The 16,886-nt window shown below is 53.6% G+C and overlaps 2 protein-coding genes across 20 annotated transcripts in view; one reads left to right on the forward strand and one right to left on the reverse strand.

Moving 5' to 3' along the window:
* The first annotated feature begins 640 nt into the window (after positions 1 to 640).
* Positions 641 to 13,669, forward strand: LOC146339209 (dromaiocalcin-1-like). The gene is made up of 6 exons (XM_084808825.1): positions 641 to 677; positions 2,526 to 2,610; positions 3,099 to 3,199; positions 11,622 to 11,771; positions 12,072 to 12,186; positions 13,414 to 13,669. Exons 2-6 carry the CDS (start codon positions 2,544 to 2,546, stop codon positions 13,473 to 13,475), a joined length of 495 nt encoding a protein of 164 aa, XP_084664951.1. The 5' UTR covers positions 641 to 677; positions 2,526 to 2,543; the 3' UTR covers positions 13,476 to 13,669.
* The window catches only part of CPT1B (carnitine palmitoyltransferase 1B), a 30,225-nt gene continuing 25,727 nt past the window's right edge, over positions 12,389 to 16,886 (reverse strand). For all 19 annotated transcript variants that reach the window (XM_084808820.1, XM_084808813.1, XM_084808819.1 and 16 more), the window contains 2 exons: positions 15,691 to 15,783; positions 12,389 to 15,135 (listed from right to left, as the gene is read on the reverse strand). In XM_084808820.1, the coding sequence (XP_084664946.1) occupies positions 15,046 to 15,135; positions 15,691 to 15,783 (183 nt within the window). In that variant the 3' untranslated portion in view covers positions 12,389 to 15,045. The remainder of the gene's footprint in view (positions 15,136 to 15,690; positions 15,784 to 16,886) is intronic.

Raw genomic sequence — 16,886 nt, forward strand, 5'->3', positions numbered from 1 at the left:
CTTTGCCATGATAGCCATCTGTACCAGAGACGTTTGGGCTCGCAAGTAGCTCTGTGCATGGAATGATATCGTTTTTGGATCTGCATTTTTTTGTTTGTTTGAGTGATATATGTTAATTGATCAAGGAGGTATTGCTGTTTATTTTTCTTTCTCAGATTGCCCTTTTATATGACCTGCCCATGATCATGATGCATTGTGGAAAGTTTTTGAGACGGCCTGTGGCTTGAAACAAATAAATGGATGAGTTGCGTAAAACACTGAAAGTAGCTGCAGTTTGTGTTAACACATTTGGAATTTGTGTGGGTTTTTTTTTTTTTTAAATAGCCCTCTATTGTGCTGGCTGAGGCAGCAGGCTGCCCTGTCATGGGGAGGGGTTTATGGCTATCCTGATGTCCCAGTCACTGAGAACCTGCATCCCCCCCCCACACACACCTTTAATCTCAAGCCCCTGCCTTTGATCTCTGATAAAAGTTCAACCCCCCCCCCCCTCAATTGCTGGGTGGGACAAAAACTCTCCAACCTCTGTTTGCCTGGGAGGATGGGAGGGTTACATCTACCACCTGGCTTAGAATCCCGCCTCCTCCGAGATCAGAATCTCCCCAGTGGGGCCTATAAAAAGAGTGGAGGCTACCAGGTTTCTGCATTGGCTGACCTGGAATTTGGACTCTCAGAGACAGGTGAGTCTCCACCTTGCTCCATCCTGCCTCATTTGCCTTTATGGTTGTGCTGCAAGCTTTAGGAAATCAATCAATGTGATTCACAAATGGAGGTTTTTAAAAGGATTTTTTTTAAAGCAGGCCCTTAGTGGGGTGTGTCCAGTCTTTTGGAACAAGCCACTCCTAGTTGGCCAGAGAGCTTAGTGAAAGAAAACTCTGGGTTTACAGCTGCGTTAGCGCCTTGCCAGAATGCGCCATCGCACAGCACTGCAGAGATCTTGTGTTCAAGCTGCACGCCCTCCTGAATTCTGCCCAAATTAGGAAGCTGCTGTGTCTAAAGTCTTGGCTGAAGAACTCTGGCTGGCTGACAGAGCAGAAGAGTGTAGCGTGGCCTACAAGGTTTATCTCAAGGAACCTCCAGTTAAAACCCGCAACCTCAGAGGCTTGGAGCACGGCTCTTTCCACAAACGGTTGAAGTACGGTCATGAAAATGGCTCTCCGTCCTGCTGGAAAAGCTTTCTGCTAGCCTTTGCTGGAAAAAAAGATTCAAAGCAAAGCGGCCCCTTCATTCAGGAGCAGTGTGTGAACGCACACAGAGGCTTTTAACGCGCTGCTTGGCCAGTTAAGGCCGGCAGCTGGTGGGCCGAGCGTGTCTCGCTCCGTTAACAGCCGCCTTAGATCGTGGCTCCTTGAGGCAGAGGGCCAGTGTGGCGCAGCCTCCCCTGATACGTCCCCGGGCGACTCTTAGGCTCATCCGAGGAGGCCTTGCTGGGCGTTCCAAAATGCGAGGAATGTCATCGTGAAGAACCCTGGCTGCGGGCCTTCTCTGTAGCAGCACCCCCCCGGAACCCCCCCCCCCCCGTGTAATTCCAGACGTAGAATACGTGACAACTTTGAAACACCTCCTGAAAACACACCTTTTCCCCCAGGCTTTCCCTGGGCTGTAAGTAAACTAATTATGCCACTCCATTTTGCTGCTCCTTAAATTGTTTTACTGTAGCTGTTTTAATGTTGTGCTTTCAAAGTTCTATCTAAATGTATTTTAATATTGTGAACTACCGAGGGACTTACTATATTCAGCAGTATATAAATGCCACAAATGAATAAACCAACAGTGGTTAGAGTGCTGGGCTAGAACTGGGGACACTTGAGTTCTACTCCCCATGTGGCTATGAAGCTCACTGGGTGACTATGGGCCAGTCTCTGACTCTCAGCCTAACCTACCTCACAGGGTTGTTGTTAGGACAAAATGGGGAGGAGGGCCATGTAAGCCACCTTGGGCTCTTTGGAGGAAAAGATGTAAGAAATACATAAAGAATATCATCCCCTTAGCATCATATTCACTGGTCCATATCTGCCAGTGGCAGAAAAAGAGGGCAAAGGGGCCTTCCCGTGGGCAGTCCCAAACCAACTCCAGGCGCAGGATCAGCCTGGATCAGCCACCATTTTGCCTGGGTCAAGAGACAGGTTCTCAGACGTCCTTGGCTGCCCGAAGGGGCTTTGACAGAGAGAGGCATCTCCCCGTGGGGCATTCAGACTGGAGCACCATCAGTGCTGCTGTGGACAAGAGCTGGACAAGCCCAGATGGCGCAGGCTGGAAGTGCAAGTGAGCTCTGCAGTGGGTTCCACGTAAAGGCTGGAAGTGCAAGTGAGCTCTGCAATGGGTTCCACTTAAAGTTTTCCAGCTGGGCTTGCAGAAAATGGATTGCATGCGCAAGCCACCCTACCGGTCAATTTAGGGCTGCCACGGTTTCTTCCAAAACACTGTTTCTGGCATTTAGTTGGTAAAAATGGACCAAAAAGGATAAGAAGGAACGCTTCTAAACTCTTCTCCCATTACAGCCTCTCTGTCTCTTGCTCTCTTTTCAGAGCTGAAAAATCAAGACGATGGGTCTCATTGCCTATTTCAGCATTGGGCTCCTTGGTTACCTGGTGGGTGGACCCTTTGTAGCTGGTGAGTCCTCTTTAGAGTCCCTGATTTGAACGAGTGCGCTCTCTCTCTCTCTCTCTCATATAAGAAGAATCCAGCGTTCTGTTCACACACTGGCCAACCAGCAGTCAACCAGGAACCCACAAGCAGGGCATGAGCGCAACAGCGCCCTCCCACCCATGTTCCCCAGTAACTGGTGTACGTAGGCTCACTGCCTCTGGTACTGGAAAACACCCCCCCCACACACACACACACACTCCTACCTGCAAACTCAGATGAAAGGGACCATCCCAGACCTCTGACAAAGATGCCCCTTAAACCTGCAGGTGAAATCCTGTGTGTCCGTCCACCATAAGAATGGAGAAAGAGTGGAACCCTAAGCTCTCTACCAAGGGATAGGGGAGAGTGAAATGCCCCTGCCCCTCCTCTCTTGTCAGGGGAGGCAGTGGGGGCCCATTCAGCCTTCTCTCCCTCCCTCCTCCCTCCTCTGACAACTCTTTCTGTCCAAGCAGGAGTCCAGGCTGACAACACCCCCTGCCCCCAAAACTGGTTCTCCTACAATGGACGCTGCTATGGCTACTTCCCCCAGGAGGTGACCTGGCAACAGGCAGAGGTGAGTGGCAGAGGATGGGACCCCTGAGCTGGCAGAGTGGGGAGTGGGTACCCTCAGCAACTGGAGCGAGGGACAGAGTGGCCCTGAAGAAATTCCACTACGCCCCATAGTGCACGCATACACATGCACACACACACACGCCTCTGCTCCACCAGACCCCTTTTCTCTGGACACAGACTTCCTGCCTTGTGGGGGGGGGGGCAAGGTCCACAGCGCTCCAGGGGTCCTTGTGCCTGAGGCCTACTCTGCAGCAGCTCCCTTGGGATGTCTTGCACCCTCTGCAAGGGTGGGGGACCTATTAAAATGGTCCGCCCCCGGAGATTAATGGATTCCGATGGATTCCAGAGGGCTCTGGGGGATTTTCCCGCTGGTATGGCTGGTGCTCCTGTCGAAGCCCAGGTCGCTGTGTGGAATGCAGAGACGACTCGGGCGGTTGACACGATCGCGCCCAAGCGCCCTCTCCCTCTGAGCAGAGCCCGGCCAGCTCCTTGGTATACACCTGAGCTGAGGGCAATGAAGCAAGAGGGGAGACGGCTAGAACGCAGGTGGAGGGAAACTCGTGCTGAGTCTGACCGAACACAGGTAAGAGCCCACTATCGAGCCTACTCTGTGGCGGTGAGGGTGGCAAAGAGGCAGTTCTTTCCCACCAGCATTGCATCTTCTCAGTGTCGTCCAGCGGAGCTTTTCCGAGTGGTTCGCGGCCTGTTACATTCTGGGCCAGGGAGAGAGACGGTGGAACCCTCGGTAGCACGCTGTGACGAGTTTGCACAGCACTTTGAGGATAAAGTCGCTCAGATTCGTCATGAATTGGACACCACCATTAATGCAGTTCCATTGGTAGAGGCGTTCAGAGCACCGTCTGGTCCAGTTTTATTGGATGAGTTTCAGTTACTGAGGCCTGAGGATGCGGACAAGGTGCTTGGCCAAGTCCGATCGACCACTTGTGTGCTTGACCCTTGCCCTTCATGGCTTATTAAATCAAACAAGGAGGGGTTGTCTGGCTGGGTCCAGGAGGTTGTAAATTCCTCCTTGAGAGAGGGAGTGGTGCCTGCCGCTTTAAAAGAGGCAGTAATTAGACCACTCCTGAAAAAGCCTAACCTGGACCCAGAGGATGTTAACAATTATAGGCCAGTGGCCAACATCCCCTTCCTGGGCAAGGTGCTTGAGCGGGTGGTTGTAGGACAGCTCCAGGCACTCTTGAATGAAACGGATTATCTAGATCCATTTCAATCGGGCTTCAGGCCTGGTTTTGGAACGGAAACTGCCTCTGTCGCCCTGAGGGATGACCTCTGCCGGGAGAGGGACAGGGGGAGTGCGACCCTGTTGATTCTCCTGGACCTCTCAGCGGCTTTCGATACCATCGACCATGGTATCCTTCTGGATAGGTTGTCTGGGTTAGGAGTTGGAGGCACTGCACTACAGTGGTTCCACTCCTACTTGGATGGCCGATTCCAGAAGGTGGTGCTGGGGGATTATTGCTCTGTGCCATGGCAATTGTGCCATGGAGTTCCACAGGGCTCTATTTTATCCCCCATGCTGTTTAACATCTACATGAAACCTCTGGGGGAGGTTATCCGGAGGTGTGGGCTGAGGTGCCATCAATATGCGGATGACACCCAGCTCTACCTCTCTTTCTCATCAAAACCAGGTGAGGCAGTGGCTGTTCTGAACCAGTGCCTGGGCACGGTAATGGACTGGATGAGGGCCAATAAACTGAAACTCAATCCAGACAAGACGGAGGTACTGTTTATGGGTGGTTCGTCTGCCCGGCTAGGTGATATTCAACCTGTTCTGGAGGGGGTTGCACTCCCCCTAAAGGATCAGGTTCGTAGTTTGGGGGTGCTCTTGGATCCAGAACTGTCACTTGAGGCACAGGTGAACTCAGTGGCACGGAGCACTTTTTATCAGCTTAGGCTGCTATACCAACTACGCCCTTATCTGGACAGAGAGAGCCTAGCTACAGTTATCCATGCTCTGATAACTTCTCGTCTGGATTACTGCAATGCGTTATACGTGGGGCTGCCTTTGAAAACGGTCCGGAAATTTCAGCTGGTCCAAAATAGGGCAGCAAGATTGTTAACAGGGACTGGCCTGCGAGCTCATATTACGCCAGTACTTTTCCAGCCGCACTGGCTGCCAGTCCATTTCCGGGCCCGATTCAAAGTGCTGGTGTTAACATTCAAAGCCCTTAACGGCTTGGGGCCAGGTTACCTGAAGGATCGCCTCCTCCCATATGTGCCCGCCCGGACCTTAAGATCATCCTCAGCGGCCCTTCTCCGAGAGCCCCTGCCAAAGGAAGTGAGGCGGGTGGCTACTAGGAGGAGGGCTTTTTCTGCTGTGGCACCCGGGCTCTGGAATGAGCTCTCTAGTGAGGTTCGCCTGGCGCCTACATTGTATTCCTTTCGGCGCCAGGTGAAGACCTTTTTATTTTCCCAGGCATTTTAGCATTTTAGCTTTCTAAATTTTTATCTTTGCTGTTTTAAATCTGTATTTTAAACTCTTGCACTGCTGCTAGGTTTTATTGTGGTTATATTGTTATATTGTGGTTTTAATGTTCTATATATTTTAAATTGTTTTATTGTGTGTTGTTTGGTTTTAATTTTGTGAACCACCCAGAGAGCTTCGGCTATTGGGCGGTATAGAAATGAAATAAATAAATAAATAAATCCCAGAGCTCTCGTCCAGCCAGGCTGCTGGGAGAAGCTGGGAGGCAGTCCAGACAAGCCAATGGGAGGAGTTCCTGCTCTGTACTCTTGCCACACCATTTCCCTGAGAAGTGAGATGCTCCAGGGACAGCAGGAACCAGGACTGGCTTCCCTTGGATGACAGCACCTTCCCTTGGGAGGGGTTGACAGCTCCTCCAAGCTTTTCATGATGATAATTCATTTACAAATATGCAAATCAAGGATGAAAGGGGAGAAAAAGCGGGCACGCTTACAGCCCACAAGGGCCTCTCCAGAAAGTGTTATGTAGCAGGGCTCCTGGATCCCAACCCCATGATCCCAATCCTGGCACTCAGCCACACTGCCCATGTGGCCAAGGCCGGATCAAGGCCCTGGTGGGCCCTGGGGCTAACCCTCTCAAGCAGGCCTCCTGCTCTGCCCCCAGGAGTGAACTCTCACGCAACATTTGTGCTGCAGACACACTTAAAGAAAGCTATTTTATGTACAACGATAATGCAAGAACATTTTTATTACAGATTTTAGTGGAAATCATCTTCCGTGTTTTCCTGGGAGCAAAAAGCTAATATTTTGTCCATGGTAGAGAAGTCAAATACAAAGATAAACCTCTTTTACAGAATACAGCACACAGAAAGCATACACATATTTAAATAAATAAATACCACCCAAGACCCTAATGATATAAGGCAGGATACAAATGTTTTAAATAAACAAACCAACATCAAATCTGTCTCACATACACACATTCGTCAGTCACACACTCAGGAGAGAGACAGATGGACTCACTGCCTCATTCAGACGCAGAATGGAGACATGTACATATGCACGCGCTCCCAGGGCTGGCCCAGGACAATTTGCTGCCTGAGGAGGACCAGCACATGCCTCCCACTTCTCATGGGGTGACTTTGGGCCAGTCACTCCCTCTCAGCCTGATCTACCTCACAGGATTGTTGTGAGGATAAAAATGGGGAGACGTTTAGCTCCTGGAGGAAAAACATAACTTATATTTAATAAAGTAACTTCCCCCTGCAGAATTTATGAGGGACCTCCTTCACATCCCTGGGAGCATCCCTGCCTCTCTGTGGCATCTTCTGTTTATAGCTCTCCTGCATTTCCCCATTGTTTCTTCCGACTTTTTTCTTACCACAGAAAGTCCATTAAGGAGGTTAAGATGGGATGGTTTCACAACGTCTTCTGACCGGTGGTGCGAGGATCCCTCCGTCTGGAGGGACCCTCCTCTGTCTTCAGCTAATGCACAGCTCTCTCACTTGGGATGCCTCTCACGGGCTGTTCCTTCACACACCTTACGCAGACCCTTCCACTGAACTTGCGGGGTGGGTCATGTCCTCCAAGCTGTGATGGCTGCCTCAGACACAGAGGAAGATGGCCAACCATCTCGCAGAAACATCAACCCTGAACGGGCAATCTGCTTAACGAAGGAATAATAGGCCAGCAGGAAGGCTACTTCTGTTGACATTTCCCACATGGCCTCAAGGCCGGAACAGCTGTTGGTGCTGACTGCTTGCTAAAGCACCATACAGTGTAGATTTAAAAATATTCCTTGTGGAATCCTTTGCCGTTCTTGCAGTTCTGCTCCTAGACCAGTTTGGACAGAACTCTTTCCCTTCCTTGTTCTTTCTGTTTTCTTTCAAAGTCAAGGGTTAAGTGTAGCACGTATACAGACAAACTGTTTTAGTTGTTCAGATATGTTAATAAATTAGCATGAGCTTTCATGGGTTTCAGCCCACTTCATCAGATGCTTTAAGTGGAGCTGGAGGCTTGCAGTCTGAAAAGACAGTTACGCAGGTAGGTCTGCTGCAATTCCCTGCCCTTAAAGTGAACGTGCTCTAAGAGTCTTCATAATGTGCATAGAAACCATAGTCCCTGTTGAGTCCCTGATTAATAGAGTTCCATTTCTTTATCATCTCTTGCTCTGCAACCTCATGACCCAAGCAAGCTCTTGTTTTCAATTCCTTTAGAACTGTCACCCTGGGGTCCTTGACCGTGTGTCGGGAAGGTTAAAGCGATCACCAGCAGGCTTATTGATGTTCTTTGCTTGATTTCTGCCCATTGGAGCTTTGTCTTAAACATAGCCCTGTTTGGCCAATGTAAGTGGCTTTTGGGCACTTGATGCAGGAGATCACATCTGCAACATTTGATGACGCACAGGTATATTTGCTGTGCATGCAGCGGATAGCCCTCCTGGGTCCACCTACATGATCACTCGTATTTATTAAGGAGCACAGTTGGCATTCCAGTTTATTGCAAGGTCTGGTACCTTGCTCTGAGTCCAGTGCTGAGGTTTTGTCCCTGGTCAACAATTGTTCCAGAGTAGGTGGTTGCCTGTAAGCTATTTTCTGTCATGCCTTCTTTGTTCTTAACCACAGAGGAAGGGAGGTTGGAGGCAGGGACATTGCAGCCCCTCTGGAATCTGCTGCCTGAAGCAACGCTTCCTGTGGCTGCATTGCTATAGCAGGCCCTGCAGCCTTACACTGTCAGGGTGCTTTAGCCTCTACGCCCCGATCTGTAAAATGGGGATAATAGCGACACGAGAACATCAGAAGAGCCCAGCTGGGTCAGACCCAGGGTCCATCTGGTCCTGCTCCCCGCCCCCCTTTCTCACATCTCTGTACCTCTCTTGTGCTGCTTGTTGTGGTTGCTGCTGGCACACGTGCAGTGGTCTGAGGACACAGGAGCCCCCCCCCCCCCCCGGCCCCCAGCAGTTGCAGTTAGAACAACGGAAACCCAAGATGTGTCATCAGTTGCTTTTCGTAAAAGCACCTAAAAGGCACCAAGCAATGAGAGGCCTTGTGGAGTTCTTGTTGCTTTTGCTGCAACAGGCTGACGTGGCTCCCCTCAGGGCGGTGTTAAGACGCACCAGGCACTGTGCCCAAACCAGGAGACCAGCAGGTGGGGTGGAGAGGGGCAGGAGATGAGAGCTGCCTATGGACGGTGCTGTGGCGGCGCCAGGGCTCACGGGGTCCAAGCCTGGCACTTTCTGATTAGCAGGGACATCACCATCATCTGCCCCCCACCCCGGTCAGAATTCCCCGTCTCCTCTGAGCTTAGCTGCAATCCTCACAGTGGCGATGCATTTTCCCTGCAAAAATGTTTTGTTCCCTGTGGTAATGCAGAGAGTTTGGGGGTGGCTTGGCCTTGAATGGGCAATTCAGACCCATTCGCTTTACAGAAGACCTGCTAGAATTGGCTTGTTGATGCCACTCAACACACCAGCCTGGATTTCTGGACTCTCCCTGGCAGTGTGGCCATGTGGACTGTCATTACGAGTAGAGCTGTGTGCAAATGGCCTCTCAAATTTCTCCAGCCTAATTGTGGGCAGAGAAATTGGGGGAACAATTTCATCGAATTTCTCCTAGGGGAGGAGATATTCTCCAACAGTTTTTCAGAGACAGGGCTTACTATTGGCAGGGATTGTAGCACAGGTTCTTCTTTTCTCCTAAGGGCTTTTGGTTTATTGCACTGCTTCTGTAGGTTGCAACTAGGCCTGTGCACCGATTCGGATCCGGAAGGCCGAAGCATGGCGGCCATTTGGCGCAACATCCACCATTTTGTGTCACAGGCCGAAGCAACAGGGCTCCGCCTAGTGGTGATGCATGGAACTTGCCTACAGTGCCCCTGGTGGTCCTGGGAGACATTGCGGGCTGCCTTCCATGTCCTTATTTGTCTACTGCATGGCTATAAATAGCAACACGGTGCGTTTCAATGGGGATTTTATCCTCTACCTTTCTAACTATTGGTACTCCTACATCCACCCCCCCTTTTCTCATTTGCATAAAAGTGGGAGGTGTTGATGTGGGGTTGGCGCTAGGGGATAGCAGGGTTAGGGAGGGCTAGGGTGAGATGGGCTTGAGAGAAGCCCATGGGAAAGAGATCTTGGGGCTGTGCTGGACAGCTCAGTGAAGATGTCAGCCCAGTGTGCAGCTGCTGTAAAAATGGCAAACTCCATGTCAGGCATAATTAGAAAAGGGATTGAGAATAAAACTGCCAACATCATACTGCCCCTGTACAAATCTATGGTGCAGCCACACTTGGAATACTGTGTCCAGTTCTGGTCACCGCACCTAAAAAGATATTGAAGAGCTGGAACAAGTGCAGAAAGGGGCAACTACAATGATCAAGGGCCTGGAGCATCTCCCCTATGAGAGAAGGTTACAACAGCTGGGATGGTTCAGCTTGGGGAAAAAGGAGGGTAATGGAGACATGACAGAGCTCGACAAAATTATGCATGGTGTGGAGAATGTGGACAGGGAGACATTTTTCTCCCCCTCTCAAAATACTAGAACCCGGGGTCAGCCCATGAAGCTGATTGGTGGGAGATTCAGGACAGATAAAAGGAAGTTCTCCTTCACACAGCGCAGAGTTAAACTATGAAATTCGCTACCACAGGATGTAGTGATGGCCACCCGTTTGGATGGCTTGAAAAGGGGGTTGGACAAATTCCTGGAGGAGATTGCTGTCAATGGCTACTAGTCTCGATGGCTACACGCTACCTCCAGCACCAGAGGCGGTGAGGCTCTGTACACCAGTTGCTGGGGAACATGGGTGGGAGGGCGCTGTTGCACTCGTGTCCTGCTTGTGGGTTCCTGGTTGACAGCTGGTTGGCCACTGTGTGAGCAGAATGCTGGACTAGGTGGACCCTGGGTCTGATCCAGCATCAGGGCTCTTCTGACGTTCATTGTGTTGCTATTTATAGCCATGCAGTAGACAAATAAGGACATGCAAGGCAGCCCGCAATGTCTCCCAGGACCACCAGGGGCACTGTAGGCAAGTTCCATGCATCACCACTAGGCGGAGCCCTGTTGCTTCGGCCTGTGACACAAAATGGTGGATGTTGCGCCAAATGGCCGCCATGCTTCGGCCTTCCGAATTGAAATCGGTGCACAGCCCTAATGGCAACAACTTGAACTGTGTTGAGGCTACCCCTTTTTTTGAGGCAGAATTTTGAATTTCTTTTGGTGGTATGTTTGAGCTCTCCTAATCACTGCGAGGTGGCCGAGGGTGCCGTGCGTGTTCTCTCTCTCTCTGCTTCACATCTTTCCATGGCCCTGCAGCCTCCCAGGCCACCTGCACTTCCTGAACTGAAGAAGCCCCATGGGAGGAATGGCCTCACGACGTCTTCCTCATGACGGCTTTAACTGAAGTGCGGGAAGCCGAGGAGGCTGCAGGCTGCCACAGAGATGACTGTACAGTGACAGACAGGACACTCATGCTTACTTCTCAGCTACCTCGTAAGTAAAGTAAGCACAAGAACCCAGCCCATGAGAATTTCTCTGAAATTTCTTCTCCTTTGGATTTCTAATTATGAGCCTCTTCATTTCAAAATTTATTACTGCCTGCAGAGTAATCGCTCCGGATGACTTGAGAAAGCAGCCAAGCTGCCAGTGCGGGCTAAAAGGAAACCCAAGGCCACTAGACAAGCGATCAGGAGGGGTGGTCAAGGATGAGTGAACTGGAAGTAGCATTGCACTTTCCAAAGCAATACTGCACTTTGCAATACTGAAAGGCTCAATAGGCTCCTTAAACTCTAGCAAGAATCATTTCCTGCAGTAGCAGGTTTTCTTGAAGGGAAAACTGGGGATTGGCACAGGAAGCCCTTGGAGGGTGAAGGAGAGACGGCAGCACTGCAAAAGGGGTGTGTGCATGTGTTTGTGTGTCCCCATTGTCCACATCGCTTGACACGATCTGTTCTTTCCCCCCATCCCCTCCCCTCCCCCAACCAGGCCCAATGCAAACGCAGGGGGGGGCATCTGGCCTCCATTCTGGATATCAGTGAACACACAGCCGTTGCCCGCTTCCTGCGCCAGGCCCAGGGGTCGGATGGTGTTGACGACGATGAAGACGTCTGGTTTGGGCTCTCTAGGCCTCCCACGGTGAGTAAGTGAGATGGAATGCCCCTTCCCGTGGCTTCAGGGCAGAGTTCCCGGGGCACCCTTGTCTATCCTATGCAGCCGTTGTTTCAAGGGGGTCTTGATCCCTACCCAGTGTCGTGTGTCCTCATCCTGTGGCCTGCACAGCATCACAAAGGACACGAGGCAGCGGAGGCTGGGGCAGGCAGAGAGCAGCATAGGGGCCAGCTCACTGGAGGGGTCCAGGCTTGGTGGCCCCATGCTCTTGGCCTGCATTGCACCAGGGGACGCTGATTGCCACACACGCCTCTCTTGCATGCGCAGAGCCTCAGCTGGGCCTGGGCTGATAACAACCCTCTGAAATACACCGCCTGGGAAGACGACGATAGCTCTTCTGACCTGGACGATGAGCACTGTGCTGAACTGGAGGAGTCTTCTGGTGAGTGAGGGTTTCAAGCAAATCCCACTGTGGAGACAAAAGGCTTCGAAGGGCAGCTTGGTCCTGGACACAGAACTTTTGCACATGGATCATCTGTGGAACTCAGTGCCACAGGTGGTTGTGATGGCAAATTCACATAACTAACACGGCCAGAAAAGCTGCCGTTCCTCCCTTTGTGAGGACAGATGCTTTTTTATTATTTAGGCACGTTCCAGATGCAAAGTGAGCATGCAACAGGGTCTATGAGAAATACGAGGGGCAGACCTTGGACAGGGCCATGGGTTGAGACAGGTTTCTGTGCTGGCTCCCAAAAGTCTGTCTAGAGGTGGGGTTGCTACCTTTTTCTATTGAAAAGTGGTTAACACACTTTTGACAACTGCATGACAGCCACAAATTCAACCAGTGCAGTTTACTTCCATGGAAATGCTGGAAAGGTTCACCAGCCTGCTGTGCTGCTGCAAAAGACACAGGAATGCTGCTGGAGGGGGAAATGGCAGCCACATAGCCCGAGCATGTGAAACCACCCTCATGCCTGCTCTGCAGTCATGAGGGCTAGAAATGTGTTTTGGAGGCCCTAGGGCTTCTGCAATGGGCTGTTTGTCCCTAGGGCAAGACGCACGGTCTGGGCCCGTTCTCATAAGGCCCCAAGGGTTTTTGGAATGACCCAGCTCAGGCACCTGTCTGGCCACTGTGGGAACAGTAGGCTGGACTTTTTATCTGTTGCTACAGGGGCAACCAGATGCCCATGCAGGACATGCGGGGAGCAATGACCACCTGCTATTCATGTGCCCCAGCAGGTGGCCTGCAGAGGCACACTGCCCCTGTGCCTGGGGTCATACGTGAGCATGGCGGCCACGGGCAGCCTGTCTCCTCCCCATTTCAAGGCATCCCAGTTGGGGGCCCTCAGCTCATTTTGTGGCAGCGAACTCCATGAGTTAATTACGCGCCACACCATACAGGCTGAGGGATTGGTAGGAAGGAGATTGCTAGGAGGGAGACACCACACCTTTTGCCCTGCGGGATTGCTGACCGTTGCTCAGTGCCGTTTCATCAAGCATGTGAAGAACGGGGGGCTGCGGGGAGTGCTGCCGCCCCTGGCTCGGAGGGGGAGCCCTGCGGGCCCTGGGCAGGGCTGTGGCTCGGCCAGCCCCTGGAGCGCAGAAGCGTCTCGCTGGCCCAGCAGGGCCTGCTGACCTGTGCCAGTCCTGACTCCACTTCTCTTTCCAGGGTTCATGCGATGGGATGATGAGTCCTGCTTTAACAAGAACCCCTTCCTCTGCAAGGTGTAGGCAGGACACATGGGGGCCAGGAGCCCATCGACGCAGGCAACTCCCTGTCTGCCCTGGACAGGTGCCTGGAGACCGCCCCCCCCCCAGCAGCAAAGTCATTCCTGGTCTTCTCTCTTGGATCAGGCCCCCTCCCGCTCACTTGCTCTGCCTCCCAGTCATATGAAGCCCCCAATAAACACGTCCAGAACAGGCCATTGTGTTGGTTCATCTTCTGTGGTGTTGCTGCACTTTGAGGTTGAGCTCTTTCAAGCTCTTTCTTGCTCTGTTGATATGCAACATTTCCTTGGTGCACCCCCCCGCCCCCCACTCCCCACTCCTGTTTCTATACTGGCTGCCCCTGCAGGATTCACTTTCTCTGAGAGCAGCTCAGCTAGTCCCAGACAGCACCTACCTCTGGCCACCTCCATCCCACAGCCATTCAAGTGGCCAGGCCTCATGCTTTGCTAGTCCAGTGACAGCACAGCCTGCAAAGAAGGGGTACCAGGGGGAGGGGGAACCCTTTAGGGACTGCATTCCCTAAAGCATTCAGGGACCACATGCCAGTGGTGGGAAAAGCAGATACACACAAACGCCATCCATACATGCCACAGACACGACAGGCACACACCTTCACACACCACACACACATACAGTGGCAAAGAGGGTTGCGTGGGAGGGGGTTTACACCCTCTCCCCATGATTTGCTCAGGGCTGCTCCTTTGGGATCAGGTGCCCCAGACCCCACCAGAGCTGGCTTTGCTGGCCTTGATAGGCAAGGGCTCAGTGAGGGGCTGCTGGCCCTTGGTGAGCTGGATGGGGAGGCCAAAACGGCCCCTGTGGGCCAGAGGTTCCCATCCCTAGTGCAGCAGGAGGAGCGTCACCTTAGCGAGGGACTTGAGAAAGAGCCAAGAGGGCATGGAGACTTGGGTGCCACGGCTGGTGCTCTTGGCAGGCAGGAATTAAACTGGTGCACCTTCCCCCAACTGCAGGGCCGTGAAAACAGAGTGGGGAACAGCGGGGCCGTCTTCGTAGCTTCCAGTCATGACCAAGTCAAGCAGCCAGAGAAAGGGCTGGCATGACAGCCAACAAAACGTTCTTGAGCAACGCAATTCCCCACAAAACTGCCTTGCTGGAAAGGCGGGATATACATTAAATAAATGAAAAGTAAATAAACCCAGAACAGCGCCCCCCCACCTTGCCAAGGCCCAGCCGATTGGTGTCCTCCTTCCTCTGCCCTTCTGCCCCCCCGATCTCCTTCAGAGTAAGGGCTTTCTACAGAGCAACCCTGAAAGCAGGCTCACCTCCACGCAGCCATAGCCAAAAATGATCCTCCTTTATGAGCGACAGCACAGTGACGCCCCCCGCCGCCCCCTCCCCTGCCACCACCCCCTCCCAGTCCTGGGTACGCCTGTGGGCAGGGCAAGGCAGGCCGGAGGCAAAACCCAGAGCTGGAGACGGCTGGCGTGGGGCCCGGAAATGCCCCCGCGTGGTCTTCTGGCAGGCAGCTCTGCGGCCAGGAGGCGCCTTCCCTGCGGCTCAGACCAAGGTGGGCCCTAAGCGAAGGGGCCATCTTGGGCAGCACGGTCCGGGCTCAGTTGGCCGTTTTTCTCGCTGGCGCACCGAAGAGCTGTGCAATGTCCAGCATCGCCTGGTGGATGTTCCACCCGAAGCGCTTTGAGTCCTGGGGGTGACCGGGTGGGTTTGGGGTGGGGGTGAGGTGAGGAGAGGAGAGGAGAGGAGGGGGAAGAAGAAGAAGACATCTCCATAGCACCCTCCACAGCTCTCTCCAGGCTGTGTCTGGTGCTGTGGGAGGCGCGAGCCAGGCCTGGCGGCGGCCCCCAGAACAAAGGCTTGGGGGTGGCCACAAACGGGCACAGAGGAACTGGAGCACGCCCCTCCTTAAAGAACAGCTGAGGGACAGATGGGGCTCCCCTCCTGCTCTAGAGAAGGGAGGGCAGGGAAAGCTGGGCTTGGAAGGGCACAAAAGGCACAGGAGCCCCCAGGGCAAAGAGCAGGCGAGATCTCCTCCAAGCGGAGGAGGAGACCGGCCTGCAGCAGCTGGCCTGGGCCTGCCTGCAGAGGGACAAGGCAGGAGGGGTCCCCTGTCTCAGGACACCTTCTGCACTGAGGCAGGCAGGCAGGTAGGCAGGCAGGAGGAAGGGCTCGGAAGGTCCCCGCTCCTCCAAATCGAGATCTGCCAAGCCATCCCCCCCGGCCCCCCCCCCAGCACACTCACCGTTTCAGAGCTGGAGAACTTGCTGGAAACGTGGAAAGTGATCAGGTTCTCACCGGCGATGATATAGGAGACGCCGTAGCCATCGTCGGCCACCTGCAGGGAGGGACAGGCAGTCAAGCCCATGGGCAACCGTGCCGAGAGCCCAGGGGGTGCAAGCAGAGGGAGGGTCTGGCTGGGAGGGCAACGAGATGGCATGTCCTGCCCCGAGGCATGAACATGCATGGGCCCCGAGGCAAAGTGCAGGCAAGACACAACCTCCGGGTCAGCTGCAGCCTGCCACTGGGCACCCCTTGCCAGGGAACACGAGCAGAGGGGCCATGGTCCTCCTGCCTGCTTGTGGGCTTCCCATGGGGGCATCTAGACAGACACTGTGGGAAAGCAGAATCCTGGACTGGACAGGCCCTGGTCTGATCCAGCCAAGCTCTTCTCACAAGGTGAGCCTACGGGAATGATGTCAAAGGGCGAGAGAGCCCCCCTGCTGCGCCTGCCTGGCCCCCTTCCTGTCTCCCATCCCTGTGCTGCCTCCTCCCATCCTGGCCCTTGCACTCACGCCTCCCCAACGTGCCTCATGCTTCTGGCCAATGGCCAAACCTCACGAGGAGCCCAACCCAGAAATGCTGCACTGCAGTGGCTTCTGGGCCAGCGGATCTGCGGCTCCAGCAGCCTGTGTCCTCCTCCTCCCCCCCACTCCCCTCTCCTTGCATGCCTGTTTGCATGGAGAAACAGCATGGCGATGCTGGACGAAGGGGCCATGGCACAAACAGGGCTGAACAGGGGAGCCTGGCCTGCTTGGGCCCGCTCCCTCCCCAAAGGCTCTTCCCTGTCCCTTCCTGCTGGCCAGGCCACTTCTCAACCAGCCCAGCCTCAAGCCGAGTCCTCCTCAATCCATCTCTGCTCCTCGAGTCCTCGCTGCCCATTCTGCCCCTGCTCCCCACCGCCCTGTGTTGTGCCCCTGGACGAGGGACTGGGCTGCTGCTGTGCTCTGGACAGCTCCGTATGCCGGGGCTGAATCGCAGCCATCTGGAAGACGTGTGGCTGGCCTTACGCCCAATCAGGCACCCGACGGCACAGACGGGAAGCAGGCTGTCGGAGGAAGCCGCCGTGGGCCCGGTCAGACCTTGCCCATGGCTCTCAGGAAGGAAGGGCTCTCCTTCCCAGCCCCGGCTGCCAAAGGCTTCCTTCTGAGTGGAGGTGCT

This window comes from Heloderma suspectum, chromosome 7 (assembly GCF_057233095.1).
Source record: "Heloderma suspectum isolate Gila_16-S chromosome 7, 16-S_ref, whole genome shotgun sequence".
Lineage (NCBI taxonomy): Eukaryota > Metazoa > Chordata > Lepidosauria > Squamata > Helodermatidae > Heloderma > Heloderma suspectum.

What these genes read in the sequence shown, in the direction of transcription:
- LOC146339209 (XM_084808825.1), top strand. Translation starts at nt 2,544, where the DNA reads ATGGGTCTCATTGCCTATTTCAGCATTGGGCTCCTTGGTTACCTGGTG. An exon ending in GGGTGGACCCTTTGTAGCTG is followed by an intron (nt 2,611 to 3,098) that starts GTGAGTCCTCTT and finishes CTGTCCAAGCAG; the next exon opens with GAGTCCAGGCTGACAACACC. An exon ending in GGCTCTCTAGGCCTCCCACG is followed by an intron (nt 11,772 to 12,071) that starts GTGAGTAAGTGA and finishes TTGCATGCGCAG; the next exon opens with AGCCTCAGCTGGGCCTGGGC.